The sequence below is a fragment of the Calonectris borealis genome, chromosome 17 (genome assembly GCF_964195595.1).
Source record: "Calonectris borealis chromosome 17, bCalBor7.hap1.2, whole genome shotgun sequence".
In the NCBI taxonomy this organism is placed as follows: domain Eukaryota; kingdom Metazoa; phylum Chordata; class Aves; order Procellariiformes; family Procellariidae; genus Calonectris; species Calonectris borealis.
The window spans coordinates 14284512-14300020 of NC_134328.1; the positions used below are offsets into that span (position 1 = coordinate 14284512).

Sequence of the window (15509 nt, forward strand, 5' to 3'; positions counted from 1 at the left end):
GACAGTCACTAAAATCCATGTCCAGCTAGAATGAGTTTGGACGTACAATGCTGAGGCATTGCTTTGTTCATGTGATAAAGCAGAAAAAGCTCAACTGGGGGGGCCTGTCCTTGCCATGTCGGAGAAGGACCGAACGCTTTCTCTGTCTCGGAGCTGACCATACCTGTAGACACACGGGTAGAAGATGAATGTGGCCTGCTGCATGGCTAAGTGCGGCGAGCTCACAGCAATGCCCACCATCTGCAAAGCATTGGTGTTGGCGTACTCCACCACCAGCACGTATTTCCCGGGCTGGGCAACAGGCAGGGAGAGCTGGACTTCCACCTGGAGGACAGAGAGGTGACTGAGTGAGGGTCTCCTGTCCCACTCCCTGTAGTGAGCGTGTTCAGGATGACTGTGCTACGAACCAGCCTCCTCTGCAGCTGAGGGGACAACGGGCCAACTCTTACCATATACCACACGTGTCCATGTGAGACGCTGCTTTTGGGTGCCTTGAACAACAGGGCACGCAAGCACACAGCTGCAAGACCGATGGGGCAACAGTGGGGTGTACATGGGTGCAAAGCCCTTTTGCTAACCTGCCCAAGCGTATGTAAAGCACCAGACGGTGGGAGCAGAGGGATGAGTGCCGCAGCGCCCATGTGAGGGATGAAACAGAAGTGCCACTCACATCACTGCCGCTGCACGTTGCCATCCGGGGATGCGAGGGGCTGAGCTGCTCTGTGGGACACGCTCTGGGTAACCGGTTGTCCAGCCTGCACACTGCATCCACCCCTGACGCGGCAGGGAAGCCGTCGACAGACAGGTACTTATACAAGAGACAGCTAAAAACATTAAGAAAAAAATTGCAAAGTATGGTTATTACATCATGATTGTAAGAGTCAACAGCACCCATACAGCCTGATCCCAGCAAGATTTGCAAAAGGCTTTGGTCCAACATGAAGGCTCCAATGCCCAAAGGAACATCTCTGGTTAGTGTGGAGCAAGAGATTCTGTATTATAGGACCCATGATGGCAGTAACAACAAAAAGCTTCTCCCCTTGCAATGTGCTTTATCCTGGGGACCATTGCTATAGTGGACAGGACAACTGGTGTCCAGAGCCCAACCTGCCAAGATGGACAGAGAGGTCCTGGGCAGAGCAAGCAGATGCACTGAGACGCTCTAAGCACTACCAGACTCTGCCCATTCATTTTAAATAGTCCAGCAAGACCTAACTCATTGTAGCCATTTTCCAGGGCTGCTGGCTGACATACAACCCGGCACTGGGAACTCAGCCTAGTAGAGGAGAGGGCTATGGTCTTACTGGATGAGCTGGCCCTCCAGGGTCCATGAGAACACACAGACTGACATGGATGAGGAGATCTATGTGTTGGCTTTCTGGGACAGAGCAGGTTCAGCAGGCCTTATCAACCATGGCAAAGTGCTCCACTACGCAGTTTTATTGCATCCAGACCCTCACGGAGTGTGGACTGTGTCTCTCTCTTAAGCCCAGACCAAGAAGAGCTGAGCAGGTCCCACACAGCACAAAGACGTAGAGATCCTTACTTCTGGGTGGCTTGTTCTGGGGCTGGCTGGTAGGTACATGGCTCCGTGACCTTTAGCTGCAGTATTGGAGCTTCATAGTACGAGCTGGGTAGCAAAACCAGATAGTCCTAGGAGGAGAGATGGGAGAGTTGGTTATGTTTGGGACACTTGCCCCTAGGGAGCTGCTGAAGCCCCGTGTAGTGGATGGAGCATGGGGGCTGGTCCTTACCAGCAGCACACCCTCTGCTTCAACAACCAGAGACCAGGTGTTGGGGTTGAGTACGAAGGGCTCCCCAAAGCTGTTCTGGGGGACGGTGACAAAGGCTGGCTCCGTACTGGGAGCAAAGACAATCTGCTTGGTCTGCTCGGTACCTGGAGTGGGAGGGATGAGAGGCTGTGAGGGGACTGGGATGGAAAACCTGGGGCTGCAAATAGGAGGCTACACTCAGGGAAGCAGCTCTGTAGTGCAGTGGGGAGTCCCGGGCTCCTGCTCTCTCGGCGTTGCCGTAGCAGATGCACCACAATCCCATGCTGTCCTGTAACAGAGACATCCACTCTGAATCTGCTCAGTGGCTTAATGGGAGAAAAAAAATAAATCACTGCAATCCTTAATGCTAATCCACAGCTCTCACAGTGTGCTCTGCATCCCCGGACGGCAAAGCACGGAGTATTGCATGCCAAGGAGCGTTTTGCCAGCTAGAGAAGGAAGGAATTAATCTTTTAGGATTTTATTCTGAGACAGACAAAAAGAATTGCCCAGATATCTTCTTCCTTAGGGATATTCTGACCCCAGCCCCACAGGCGAGATACCTCTCTTCTGGCAAACTCTCAGACCCCCAAGCTGTGCTCCTGTCTTTCTTGCCAGCCACAGACTCTGCACCTGAGATTTAGACATTGATTTTAACTGACAGGAGAGAACGGGTTTAAAGCCTGATTCTGCTGCTGTTAACAGCTCCTTGGCTCAGCTGACACGGTCCCATAACCTTTGAATTCATTAACTTTGGATGCAATAACGGTACAGCACCTAGAAGCAGACTGTCTGCCTGTCTAGCAGTCTCAGGAGCGTTTTGAAGAGCACGGGTGAGAGGGATTCACCAAGTATGGCTGCACAGCGAACAGATGAGATGAAGAAGGAAGTGGGGAATGTGGCACGCTGACTACCCTGGTGTGGTACACGGACATCAAGGCATAATGCAGAGGGCCAGAAGCTAAAGCAAGGGCTTGAGCAACTGCTGGGATGGGTCAGCCCCTTCCCATGCATGCTAGCTCTGCGACATGCCTGGCACCAGCTGTGGCCGAGCCCTCGCTTTCTCAGATGGGAAGCAGAGGTGAGGATGCAAGGAATGAAGAGATTTCCCTGAACAGGCAACGGGGTAGATTTCTTGACAAGCTGAAGTTTCACATCCCTTTGAGACGATACACAGCTCAAACTGAGATGGCTTCTGGAGGTGGGGTGGGAGAAACCGGTCTGCAAATCATATACTCGGAAAAGGCTTCTCTTTCTGCAAGCTGCATCTTCCAACTTATCTTCTTTCCAGGCTGCTTGTCCTTTACCATGTGAAGCCCATTCCACCCACCCAGAAGGTGGCTCAGCATTTCTGGAGCCGATCTGGCCTATCAAGGAAGTTGTCCTCCTGGATCCCATTGCTGGTGTGTCAGTCTGGCAGCTTGCCTTCAGCACTAGAAAAATCAAATGTTGCTTCTGAGCAACGAGGGAAGCACAGTATAAGGCAAATGAGCTCTGCTGCTGGATAGGACAGATTAAATACTTTCTGACCTTTGGTGGGATCCTAAAGCACGCGCATACCTCATGCTTCTCTTGTCTTTCTGCTGCATAATATGACTGGCCATAGAAATAACCAGCTATTTTTCTCCTCAAGAAAAAAAAATAGAAAAATAGTATCTTGGCATTTCAAACCTTGCACACAAGGTTTGAATCACATCAAAGGCAAAACACCTTCTATCTCAATTCAAGATAGAGGAGAGAACGCCACACACTGATAAATTACACAGCTGGTGTCGACAGCCTTGTGCTGTGCACGTATGGTCTGGAGGAAGAGCTTCAGCAGGATGATGTGGCTGTAGCATTAGAAGGGGTAAAATCAATCAGCCAACCACCCACTAGGGCACTTGCATGGCCTCAGGTCTGTCACCATGCAGTCTTGCTCATATTGATTCCCAGAATATTTGTTGTCCACGTCTCTACACTTGTTCAGCCATCTTTTGGTGGCTCTTCTTCTTCTCCAGCAGCTCATGGCTTGATGAGAAGACATTGCACCAGAGCGCAATGCCTGTATAACACGTGCAATTCCACACCACTTCCAAACACCACGACATGTGTGAAGCCAGCAGCCTGGTTTGGGAGAAGTGCAAGGCAAGGGCAGGACTGCCACATGAGGGCACCTGCGAAATAAAACCATGTCCAGCTGCCAAAGTTTGGATCCAGTTCCCAGCACTTGGCCCATTCTGGTTTTGTGGAAACTCGGCTCAGTTCTGCCTAGGGCACTGGGGCGATCTTGTGCCATGCTGGAAAGATTGTATGGAATCATACAATAGCCTCATCTCACACCAGCCTGGCTGATAACAGTCCTCAGGCGCAGCCCCAGGACTGGGGCCAGCTTGCTGCTGCTTTGTTAAATAAAGAGGACTGCAAACTCAAATCAGCCTTTAAATTGGAAGGGCAGGACTAATGGGTAAAGCCATATGGAAGTGTCTTCTGGAAAGGATGATGCAGAAGGTTGCCTGGGATGGGGAGGAGGTGGCGATGGTGCAGGGGAGCAGAGCAGTCTGGGATCCTTACCTCTCCTTCGTGGCTGATAAGCTGTAATTTTGCCATACACAGTGGCCCCTCCTGAATTAATATACCTCAGGATGACATGGAACAGATAGAGCTCTGCCTCCTTCACGTCTACAGTGACTCTGATTTTATTCTGCAAAAAGCAAAAAAGCACACGGGGCACATGTCACTGGGGGGCCAGCTCCTGACCGCCCACCCGCTCTGCGGGAGAGCCTTACCCGCCTGCCTACCTGCCTGCCTGCCTGCCTCTCTTCCCCCTCCCTCGCCATCCCATGGCACAGCTCTGGCGGCCACCTGAGACGGGCACACTTGGGATGGGCACACCTGGGACGGGCACACCTGGGGCAGGAGAAGGGGCAGAGGAGCAGTGCCGCAGCGTGGGATGCTCTGAGTTAGTCTAGAAGTGAAAAATGCACTTACAGTTGCCACAAACATTAAACTTTCCTTCCTCAACGACCGAGACCCTCCCTTCCACACTGGCGGGCCCCCGGCTGACGTAGCGGAAGACGAGGCGGAAGAGGTCGGGGGAGGTCACATTGAGAGTCACCACTACCTTGGGCTGGTGGGAGAGAGAAAGGGGAGAGAAGCAGAGCACACCTTCAATTACCTCCACCGCCGACAGCTACCAGCCCAAGCGCAGCCGCTCGGCTCACTGCTCCCAAAGCAACATGCCACAGCGCAAGGAGGAGACAAGCACACCGGCCCTGCTGCACACTCACGGCACGGGCACCTCGCCACGCCATCCCTTTTGGGGCCAGCCACCAAGGGAGCAACCTGCCTGCGGGAAGGGGGTGGAAAGGCTCTGCCCACATCTGGAAGATGCTGTGGCACAGCAGGGTGGTTCGGCTATCCCGGGGCACACACGATGCCAGAGGAAAGGTTTTAAGAAGTTTTTGCTTTTGTTATCGGCATGTTGCTTTTGGGCTTAGTGTGCCGTAACCAGCCAGCAGGTACCAAACACTGAAGCACCTGCCCTTGTGTTCACAGGGCTCTGCCCAGATGCCTACAGAGGAGGCTGCAAAATGAGCTGGTGCCTCATCCTCGGGAACCTGCAATACTAAGGACCAGTGGTGCTAAGGGAGTGTGCCACTGATGGGTGTGTCAGCCCTCTGCCTGCCTGGACGCTGTTTGGCAAGACCCCAGTTAAGGAGATGCTTAAGTCCGACCCATTTCAAAGGATCTAAGCATCCTAATGAGGGCTCTTTGTCCTTCAAAGCTCCAGTTACACACCGTCTTCCCACTGGAAGGATCTTCCAGAGAGCAAACTACAGGTGAGACCTGCCAGCAGAAAGCCATATGCCGGCCCTTCTATCAAGGCCTGTTTCTATCTCAAATGCCAATGCTGGATACAAAACAAAAGCCATGAGCTTGAGCATGAGCTCCACTCTTAAGCTTTAAAGGCTGGGGTTTTCTCAAGGGAGCCTACAGGAGTTTGTTGCTTAGCTCCTACCTACAAATTCAACGGGAAATGGCTGACACATTTGGCCCCTGTTATTTTACCTAAGCATGAAAAAGTGAAGAAAACTGGAAGTACACGCACCAGAATAAGGAACATCTTACATGGGACAAGACTGTCAGAGAATCACTGCCCTGCATCCCATCCCCAAACACACACACAGGCGACACTTCTGCCGGGCCATGCAGAAGAAGAATCCACCAAGGAGAAAAAAGAGTCAACGGATGAAATAGCTTCACTTCTAGGGCTTAGACAACTCCAGGTTAGTGTAAACCATCGTTACAGCAAAACAGCTAACAGCAAGAGCAGAGCAGAACGGTAACAAGAGGTCCAAGCCGAATGTGGTAGCTAAGGAGGAGCTAACTTATTTTTGGAAAAGGGAAGGAAGGTTATGCAGAGAGTTGCAGGAAAGAGCAGAGTCAGATGAAAGAGCCACAAGGCAACCCAGAGACAGTGCTTATAGACATCCCTGTAAGTAATCACCAAGCTACCACCTTTGTCTAACCGGATTAGGATGTCAGGGGATTCCCAATTTAGGATCTTTCTCCTCATCAGTCTATGCCGTCCCCAGCACTACAGGAAATATCTGCACAAACAGGCTATATATACACTGTGCTGTTTATTTTGGCCATCGTGACTTTGGGGGTTTGAGAAGCACTTAGGGTAAAAGATGTGTGCCAAAAGCACGTCAGTCCTCCACTGGCCGCATTCTCCCCACGAGGAGCTGGGCTGGGATGGAGACACCAGGCGTACCTGGATGGAGGACATCTGTGCATATCCTCGCCAGCTGAAGCCCTCAAACTCCAGGGGATTGTAGCCGAAGCGCACAGCCCGTCCGGCTGGCGTGGTGCCTTCCTCCAGCTCGAATTTCAAGTGGTGAAGATCAGGGAAATAATGGTCCCGCGCAGGTCTGGGGAAGAGAGGGAGCACTGTTACCTGCTGGGCTATCTGGAGGGAGAGGTAAGAGGACACCTCTGCCAGGCACGAAGCTGATGTGGCAGCAGCCCAGACAGTGAGGTCCCCATCCTTGTGGTGGCCAAGGACACCATTCCCAAGGGACCGAACAGGAGGCACAGCACCCCAAGGTGCATCTCCCGCTAGCAGCTTACTGGGTGCAGGTGGGCCCGCGTGTGCTCTGCCGGCAGCGACAGGCTCCGCTCCGCTCCTCGCAGGATGGCCCCAGCGATCCGCCGACGTCACACCGGCAGCCTGCGGGGCAGGAAGCGCCTGTTTACATTCCCGCAGCACTAACGAGCTCCTGGTCACTAATCAAAGGCACGCCCCAGCAGGCGGGGAGGCTGGGGCCGCTATTTTTATTCCATTGTATCCGTTTTCATATTGGCCCCAGCCCCACTTGGATCAGCTCCTCTCCACCTCAGCGCCGAGCTATTTCCAGACGGCTGATGGCTGCGGGAGGAACAAGGTCTGCAAACCCTCATGGCTGGGTGCCGCAGCCCTGCCGCCAGCAGCAGCCTTGCTCCCTCTTTCCAGCTCTGCCAGGACCGCATGGGCTGGCTGAGAAAGGCCGGATCTCCTCCTTCCCTGCTTCCCATGGGCACGATGGAGAGCAGCCAACCCCACATGTCCATGCCCACCTGCTCCCAACAGGAGGAAGGGGTACAGCCACCCCAAGGACATGGCTAGTGGTTAAAACACACCAGTTTCTGGCACCCAAAAGGGCACCTTTCCTGGCCTTTCATTCCCCAGCCTGACAGACCTGTGCCCAACGGTGACAAAAGTGTGAACTCAGATCTCCAGATCCACAGCAAGACCCAGCCCTTGCTCTGGGCCACGGTATGATCATGGCAAGAGGTGGGACATCTCCTGCCCCTTCTCTCCACGGCCAACAGTCAGGTGGTATATGCAGAGCCACTTGTGGTCCCCCTCCTTCACCCAACACATCACGAAGGGGCCTCACCTTGGCAGCCAAAGTAATTTGCATTCTCCATATTGAAGTAGCCGTCTTTGCACGCCGAGCAGAACTGGCCGCAGATGTTCAGTTTGCAGAAACACTGCCCGTCGCCCTAGGAGAGAGGCAGGCATGGAAGCTCATTCCCTCCCGTTGCTCGTTACGGCCAAGCCATTTCTCAGTTATTTGGGTCCCAGTCTGAGACACTGGAAAAGCATTTTGAGTTTCATGCTCTACACTGCTTCCTGCGCGTGGGTGGGCCAGATAAGGGCCAGATAAGTTAAATTACCCAGCAATGCAGGCAAACAAAAATCCAGGCATCCTGGGCCAGACCCAGAAATGTTTAGGTGCCTAATTTATGACAGGTCTTAATCCTATGTTCTCATGCAAGCCCAGATTGTGGTGCAACCTTTGAGAGCTCAGCGTCAGGACAGGCCTCTCCAGCAGCTGCTGGGAGAGATGGAACTGAAACACTCCCAACACAGCACATGCTCGGAGGTGCCTGCAGGCAGAGGGGAGCAAACCTACCTGCTGGCACTCTGCCATTCCGCTGATAGTCCCCTTGGTATCACACTTGCAGCCTGGAGAGAGAAAAATGAACAAGAAAGCCAGAAGATCAATCAGCCCCTGAGAAGAAGCCTGATGGGGGACAGTAGCCACACCACACCAGAGGACACAGGCTGGGATAAGAGGAGCTGGGAACTGGACAAGTAGAGGGTAGCACTACACAAGGGCTCACATTTCATTTTGGACAGTTACTGTTGAGGACAACTGCCGAAGACATTTGCCTTTTCTGCACATTTGGCCATGAAAACCTAAGCGTGCAAAGTCTGCAGGGAGGGCTGAGAATGACACAACTCATTGCACCAGCCCTGTGTTTCATCCCAAGGAAAAAGCTCCAGGCTCCAGTCTTTCCCCTCTTCAAGTGGGGGTTACCCAGACCACTCTAGCTTTGACATGTCACTTCAGGGTGAAGAAGGTAGGAAGGGTATGACTTCCATCCAGCAGTGATGGTCCCCACTGGCTTGGCTTTGGGTCTTGCACCATTACAGCACGGAGGGGAATTTTTGGGGCCATGCAAATGTCATTTCCTTACTCATGCAGCCGTAGGGGTTCTCTGGAGTCAGGTTCCAGTATAAGGGCTTGCATCTGTCGCAAGCTGGGCCTTCAACATACGCCCGACATGCGCAGGAACCCTGGGGAAAGGGAGGGGAAGAAAAAAGCAGGTGAGAATTTGCAGCACGGTGGCTGAACGTGATGTCTGCCGCTCCGGCGTGGGTAATGGCTGCTTTCAGGCTGTGCTTAAGGAAGGACTTGTCCCAAAGTGAGTAAAAGGGGATCACGCAAAAATGACCTGCAGGGGTTGGTGGGTTCATTTGATACTCACCGGGGCCAGCGAGGGATCTGCAGTCACCAACCCTGCTGGGTTACAGGAGCCCACTAGAAAAGAGAGGCACAAGGAGGGATGTATAAAGAGAGAGCTCACACCCCAGCTGTTCCTAAAGGGGGTTATTTTTTCCCTTGCAAAGCTCTTGGGGGATGATAAGCCCATTCCAACCCAAACTATTCTACGATTCTGTGATTTACCAGCACCGCACCGCTATGTCCCAAGACACCGGAGTCCCCCCACGTCAGGGAGGAGAAGGAGGTTACCTTCGCAGTGCGGAAATCCATAGGCGCCTGGCACGCAGCTATCACAGCGCAGTCCCGTCACTTTGGGCCGGCAGCTGCACTGCCCCGTTTCCTGGTCGCAGGTGCTGTGCAGAGAGCCCTCCCGGGAGCACTGGCAAGCTGCAAAAGGGGGGAGAGCAATTGCTGGAGCTGCAGGGCACAGGGCCTCCTGCATTCAAGGCTTCCCTTGTCATCTCTTTTGTCTGCCTGACCTTCACCACCATCAAAGCAGCCAGAAACATGGGTTATAAATAACATACACACTCATTCTTTGCTTTTGGTTAAAAACACCCCATCTTTCCAGAAAAACAATAGAAGTTGCAATGTTTATCACACCTATTCACATACATTTATGCATATATTGGGAGGGGGGCAGACATCCTGGTTAAGGAAAAGGGGAATGTGTGATTTCATCCCCAAAAGGTCAGCAACCAGTGACAGACCCTATAAAAGCCCATTTGCACTCAAACACCTAAGAGCAGCATTTGGCCATCAGGGTCTGCCCTGCGATGTTTTGCGCAGTCAGCAGGCCAACAACACCGCCATGGCACTGCCGGCAGCCGAGGGCAAGGGCAGGGCAACGGCTCTGCGGCTTCCTGCATGACCTGCCTCCTGCGAATGCACGTAGAGATCCTGCTGCCCTATCACATGAAAGGTCAGCAAGATGCCAGGGAGCTGCCCATGCCTTCCTTGCCCAGCCAGCACTCCTCAAATCCCTGCCAAAGGGGACATTTTAGGCTGACACCGCCTGACTGGCTAACAGCAAAACACTGTTCATAAAACAACAGATTACAAAAGAAATAAAATCAGGTTCTCCTCTGCCTTCCTTGCTGTGACTCCTCTACAGCTCTGTAATTTGGACACCGCTTTATGAGACATAAAAAAAAAAAGAGAAGTGACTACTGAACTCCTGCGAGACCATTTAATCTATGCCTCCAGCCTCTTCAAAGGCATATTGGCGGCATCAGCATTTGCAAGCCGCACCCTGCCAGCTGGCCGCGGCTCAGGCGTCTGCATTTAGTATGGTGCAAGAGGGTGATGATGCTCTTTTGTTGCTTCAGGGAAATTGTATCACAGATTATTTTTTAATGAGCACTAAATTCTTGCTGGGAGACATAAGAGTACATCTGGCTTCCAGTTGGACTGCCGACAACGGAGGGAGATGGGGACACTCTGCCCAGAGCTGGGGAGGGTTATTCAGAGTATCTGGGGCCACAGGCACCTGCCACAGGCATTGCTTAGCCCTGGCACCAGCAGCTCTGCTCCAGGAGCGATGCAGTGCCCAGGGAAGTGGATGCAAAGCTCTCACCATGCCAGCAGACACCCTGACTTTGGGGCTGACATGAAATCCCAAATCCTGATCCTCATTGTTTGCCCTGTTGTACAACCGTACTCCTGCTGGTTTCAGCACAGTTGCTCCTCCTGTGCATTGGCATGAACCAAGGTGGAGTAAAGCCCTGAAGACCTGGATGTGTCATGTGAGCCACAACTGAGCACCTCATGGCACCAGGGTATAATCTGAACACGTGGTTTGAGACTTCGCTGGGAAAATGTCACCCTGCTCAGAGCCCTGCTCTCTCTGGCTGCAGGCACTGAAGCCCAAGGACAGGCAGATGCAATTCAGCACGTTTTATGTTCATCTGCACACACTGCTTTCGGAGAGAGAGTCCGAACCACGGCTGCTCCCCAAGTCATACTCTGTAGTTCTGTTTCTCAATAGGTCGCTGGATTAGAGGCCATACATCCAGACTGGGTTTTATTTCCGAACTGAGCAGGCAGACCCAAGCTCCTGCTGTTCGTGACAGTGAATGAACTGGGGGAGACAAACCACACAGCCTTTGGGAACGCATTTCTTCGAGATGTTTACTCCTTATAGAGCACACCTGTCAGATGAGATAGCCAGGTGAACTGTGCACAGGAAAACTGATTCCTGCTGCAAGAGCCAAATATATTCATATACAACCCTTGGAGATGGATTATGGAAAGGAAAACCATTACAAAGCCAGTAGCAGCAGGTATTCTCTTTCCTCCCCTGAGATCTGACGCTGGTTACTCACGTGTGCAGCTGGGATACCCGTAGAAGCCCAGGGCACACTGGTTGCAGGTGTGTCCCGCAAAATTCACGTGGCATCGGCACTGGCCAGCTGGGCTGCAGTTGTTGTCCACCGCACCCCGGGAATCACAGGAGCAAGCTGTAAAAGCAGGACTGTCAATAGTCTGACAAAATGTGTGATCTGTGGCCAACCACTACTGCCTGAATTGTCATTCTGCCCCACAGAAATTACCCATTTCCATCAGAACTAAATTAATTTCTTAGTCCCCTGGAGAGACAGGGAATATTTTCAGCTAGAGTCATGGCCATACCAGGAAAATGCCACTGAGGCTTTTTTACAGCCCATTCAATGTTCCTCAGCAGGTTAGTAGGTTAATGCACTAAAAAGACAAAAAAAGGCATAAGCTGAGACACCAGGTCACAGCAGGGTTGTGATGAGGAAGTGTGACCGACAAAAACTGCTTTGTCTTCCAGGCTTTGGCATGATCCATGAACTCCAGAACAAGCTGCCAAATTCACAGTGCAAACCCCACAGGTTTTGATTTTGAGAAACACCAAAATCTTGCAAAAATAGGCATGTTTTTCAGAAGGTGACAGACCAGAAGGAACTGAACGTTAACGTCCTTACCGTAGCAGTGGGGGTAGGAGTGGTGCCCAGGGCTGCACTGCTCACACCGCGGCCCCGCAAACTCGGGTTTGCAGAAACACCTCCCGACGGAGTCGCAGCCTCCCGGCAGCGTCCCGACCGCGCTGCAGCCGCATACTGCAACAGAGAGAAACCGTTTGCCCTGTGCTGGGAGCATAGGCCAAAGCTCATGGCAATATGGTTTTTTTTCTGAGGTTCTCAGACGGGCATTTAGGTCCTGCTCTAAGCGTTCAAACTGTTGATCTCTGCCCCTTGCACATATCCTCCGAAACACCCACAAAACCACTTCCCAGTCCTCCTTCAAAACCCTGCCAGAAGACTCTGGCTTTGTGCATGCCCACCCAGGCCCATGAGAGGACAGATACGCACGCTGGCACAGAGGGTAGTTGAAGTAGCCGGGAGCACACTGGTTACACAAGTGCCCTTCAAATCCTGTTCGACACAGACACTGCCCTGTCTCACTGTCACAGGTGCCATCATACTGACCGGGGCCGGAGCACTGGCAGGCTGGAAAACAACGAGGGCACCAGTAAATAAACAGCTTATAGTCTTTCCTGTTCCTAGGAAAGGAACCAGAGTGCCTGTTTCTCTGGGGTAGAAATACAGTCACTGGAGAAACCATGGGGGACACAGCTGACAGCAAGCATGCCTAGCCCGTAGCTCACATCCATAGGGAATTTCTCAAGAGGCCCTCCAGGCTGGGAGGATGCTGGAGGGTCAGGGCTGGGTGGAAAATACCAGCAAGTCATGGGAATTTGTCACTTGGAAGTGGGGCCGAAGAATTCCTCCTCCCCAGTGTGAGCAGAGGACAGGGAGAAGCACGCTCCTCGCCAGCAGGGAGGCGAGCAGGGCGAGCCTGGGGCCGCTAACCCTGAGTCACTCACGCTGGCAGCTGGGTCCGTAGTGGCCTGGAGCGCACTGGTCACAGTGTGTTCCCTGGAAGTTGGGTTTGCATACGCACATCCCCACCCGAGGGTCTTTGCGACAGGCGTTGCCTTCTGTCCCACCGGCATAGCAATCGCAGTCTGGAGGGGGGACACACAACAAGCAACACCACACAGAGCTGTCAGTTGATCTCTGCTGCTGGGCAGAGGTCCCATAAGGACAGGGAAGGAGTTGCCATGAGAGGCAACAGCTCAAGCATTTGCTTCCTAAGAGCCCTCCTACCAGGTGCAAATGTTTTAACCAAATCTTGCTCAAGTGACCAGCACGCCTGGATCGTGGGGTCACAGGGTGGTTGGGAGACCTCAGCATCACGCAGATGTGCAAGGTGCTGGACCGGCAGCAGGGCAATGCACAGGGCAGACAAACATTGCTTGTATGAGCCCACACAGGGCTGATTTCATGCAGCACTGCCCAAGAGCTGTGCAGGAATAACCAAAGCTTTCAGCTAGCCAGGGTAGGGTTTGGGTTTCCTCTCTGGTCACTCTATGCTCAGCTGCATCCGAGACCTTCCCGCTGCCAGGGCAGGCGGGTGCTCCAGGCCAGCAGCGCTGAGGCCCTTGGCCAGCCCTGCCTTCACTGACAGCAGCGGAGTGGAGTGCTGGGCTGGGAGAGGGAAGGGCAGCAATCAGCCAAGAAACAGAGGGAGGGGGAAGTGGGACAATGAGAAGGGAAGTGAGAAATTCCAGCTCAGGAAAGAAAAACCTGTCTGGAAGATACAGAGTTTAAAATATCAGAAGGAAGGAAAAGGTTATCTGGAGTGTACTGGGGAGCATGAGACAGGAGAGAACTCGGTGGGAAAAGAGATGGGAAAAAAGCACAAGAGAAGAGATGAACCGAGAAGAGTGAGCATCAGAGAAGAGGGAGGTGGCGGGGAGCAGGGATGAGGGCACGGGTGAGCTTTCAAAACAACAGAGAAAGTGACACAGAGCGAGCGGCCGCCTGGGCACGCTTCCCAGGCACCTGCAGCCGTGCTACCCCCAGCTTCATGCAGAGGGGGCCATCAGCAGGAAAACGCAGGGCATGCAGGTGTGGCAGAAGGACAGGTTTGTATCTAAAACCAGAGGCTGAGATTCGGGAGAACCCAGCTCAGGTTCCAGCTCAGCCACAGGCCCTCTGTGGTCTTGGGGGGTTCTTTAAAGGGAGGCCAGAAGGGACGTACCCACATGGCCTGGACCCCAGAAAAAAGCACATAATCACACGGTCACTCTGGGCTAGAGTTTCCCTGGCTATAAAAAGGGGCTCATAAAACTTCCTTTCCCCCAGCCCTCAGCTCCCTCCTCTCTCAGAGCCACTCTGTGTCAGGGCTGTCTCTTACAACATACCCAGTAAGCTGAAGACCTGATCTTGCACTGGGTGGTGAGATATAACAGCAATAATAGCGTGGTAATAGCCAAAGCAGCAAGGAAAATTGCACTGCTTACTTATTATCTGTCCCGCAGGGAGCACTTGTTCTCCAGTATCGTTGTGAACGAAAGCTGGAATGGCTACACAGAGAAAGAGACATTGCACAGGTCATCACACATGCTCAAAGAAATCCTGTTGGGATATCAATGGGTTGATGGTCCCAAAGCTGAACAGGCTGAATGAAAACGTGGAACATGGAACAAAGTGCAGACATCCCACTAAACAAAGATCCATTACAACCATTTTTAACCTGGGTTCTGGAAAGATGTCTTTCACAGAAAGAAAGAGATGAGACTCCAGCCAAATGGAACCAAATGGGTTCCAGAGAACCAGGTTCAGCCCAGCTCAGCTCTGGTCCAGCTTCCACTGAAGCCGAACACGGGCTTGTTCCCACCTGCAGGAACTCTTCCTGGGACAGGAGTGCCATGTGGCACCTAGAGGCACCTGGAGAGCAGCCCCAGCTGGAGCTGTTGGCCCTTCCTCCACCCGCTGGGTCTGCGGAGTCCCAGACCTGGCCACCCCACGGCCCCGCACCCCCACTTACGGTAGCAGTGGGGGAAGTTGAGGTATCCCTCGGCACAGGCATCACAGTGCTCCCCGGTGTAATTGGGCTTGCAGTAACAGCGGCCGGTGAGGTCCTCGCAGGTGCCATCGGTGAAGTCAGACTCACAGTTACAGCCTGCAGAGAGGGACGAGCTGGCAGTGGTTGTCACTAACTGAGACCCTTGGCCAGCCATGAGCACCACAGAAGCATCGCTATGACACAGAGTCTCTGTAAGAGACCCCACCATCTGCTGTAAATTCTCTCCAAAAATAAAAAGTGTGATTTTGCCTCTTCAAAAGGTGTCTGGCTTAGAGGAACTGCTCCCACTGTGCTTGTCCCACTGCAGGGTCCCAAGTAAAGCAGCACAGCCCCAACTTGCTTCTCCAGGAGACCCCAATTTCCCCAGAGAGGTGGTGGTAGCACACTGCCGCGGGGACACAGACACAACAGATGTGTCACAGCTACCACAATGAGCTGGGCTCCCTGGCAAGATGGATATAGCCCACTGCTGCCTAGAAATCCCCGTCTTAGGGCATGGAGAGCAACAGTCTGCAAGTGC

General features: G+C 52.9%; 1 protein-coding gene across 1 annotated transcript in view; it reads right to left on the bottom strand.

Moving 5' to 3' along the window:
- Nucleotides 1-15509, bottom strand: part of LAMA5 (laminin subunit alpha 5) — a 95249-nt gene that overhangs the window by 25130 nt on the left and 54610 nt on the right. Inside the window, exons 11-28 of the mRNA XM_075167066.1 lie at nt 14951-15085; nt 14424-14486; nt 12942-13082; nt 12427-12564; nt 12040-12174; nt 11416-11550; nt 9341-9478; nt 9075-9127; nt 8784-8883; nt 8216-8268; nt 7697-7802; nt 6888-6987; nt 6532-6688; nt 4743-4881; nt 1755-1897; nt 1547-1653; nt 671-824; nt 164-324 (exon numbers count right to left, since the gene is read on the bottom strand). Coding sequence (XP_075023167.1) covers nt 164-324; nt 671-824; nt 1547-1653; nt 1755-1897; nt 4743-4881; nt 6532-6688; nt 6888-6987; nt 7697-7802; nt 8216-8268; nt 8784-8883; nt 9075-9127; nt 9341-9478; nt 11416-11550; nt 12040-12174; nt 12427-12564; nt 12942-13082; nt 14424-14486; nt 14951-15085 — 2158 coding nt within the window. The remainder of the gene's footprint in view (nt 1-163; nt 325-670; nt 825-1546; nt 1654-1754; nt 1898-4742; nt 4882-6531; nt 6689-6887; nt 6988-7696; nt 7803-8215; nt 8269-8783; nt 8884-9074; nt 9128-9340; nt 9479-11415; nt 11551-12039; nt 12175-12426; nt 12565-12941; nt 13083-14423; nt 14487-14950; nt 15086-15509) is intronic.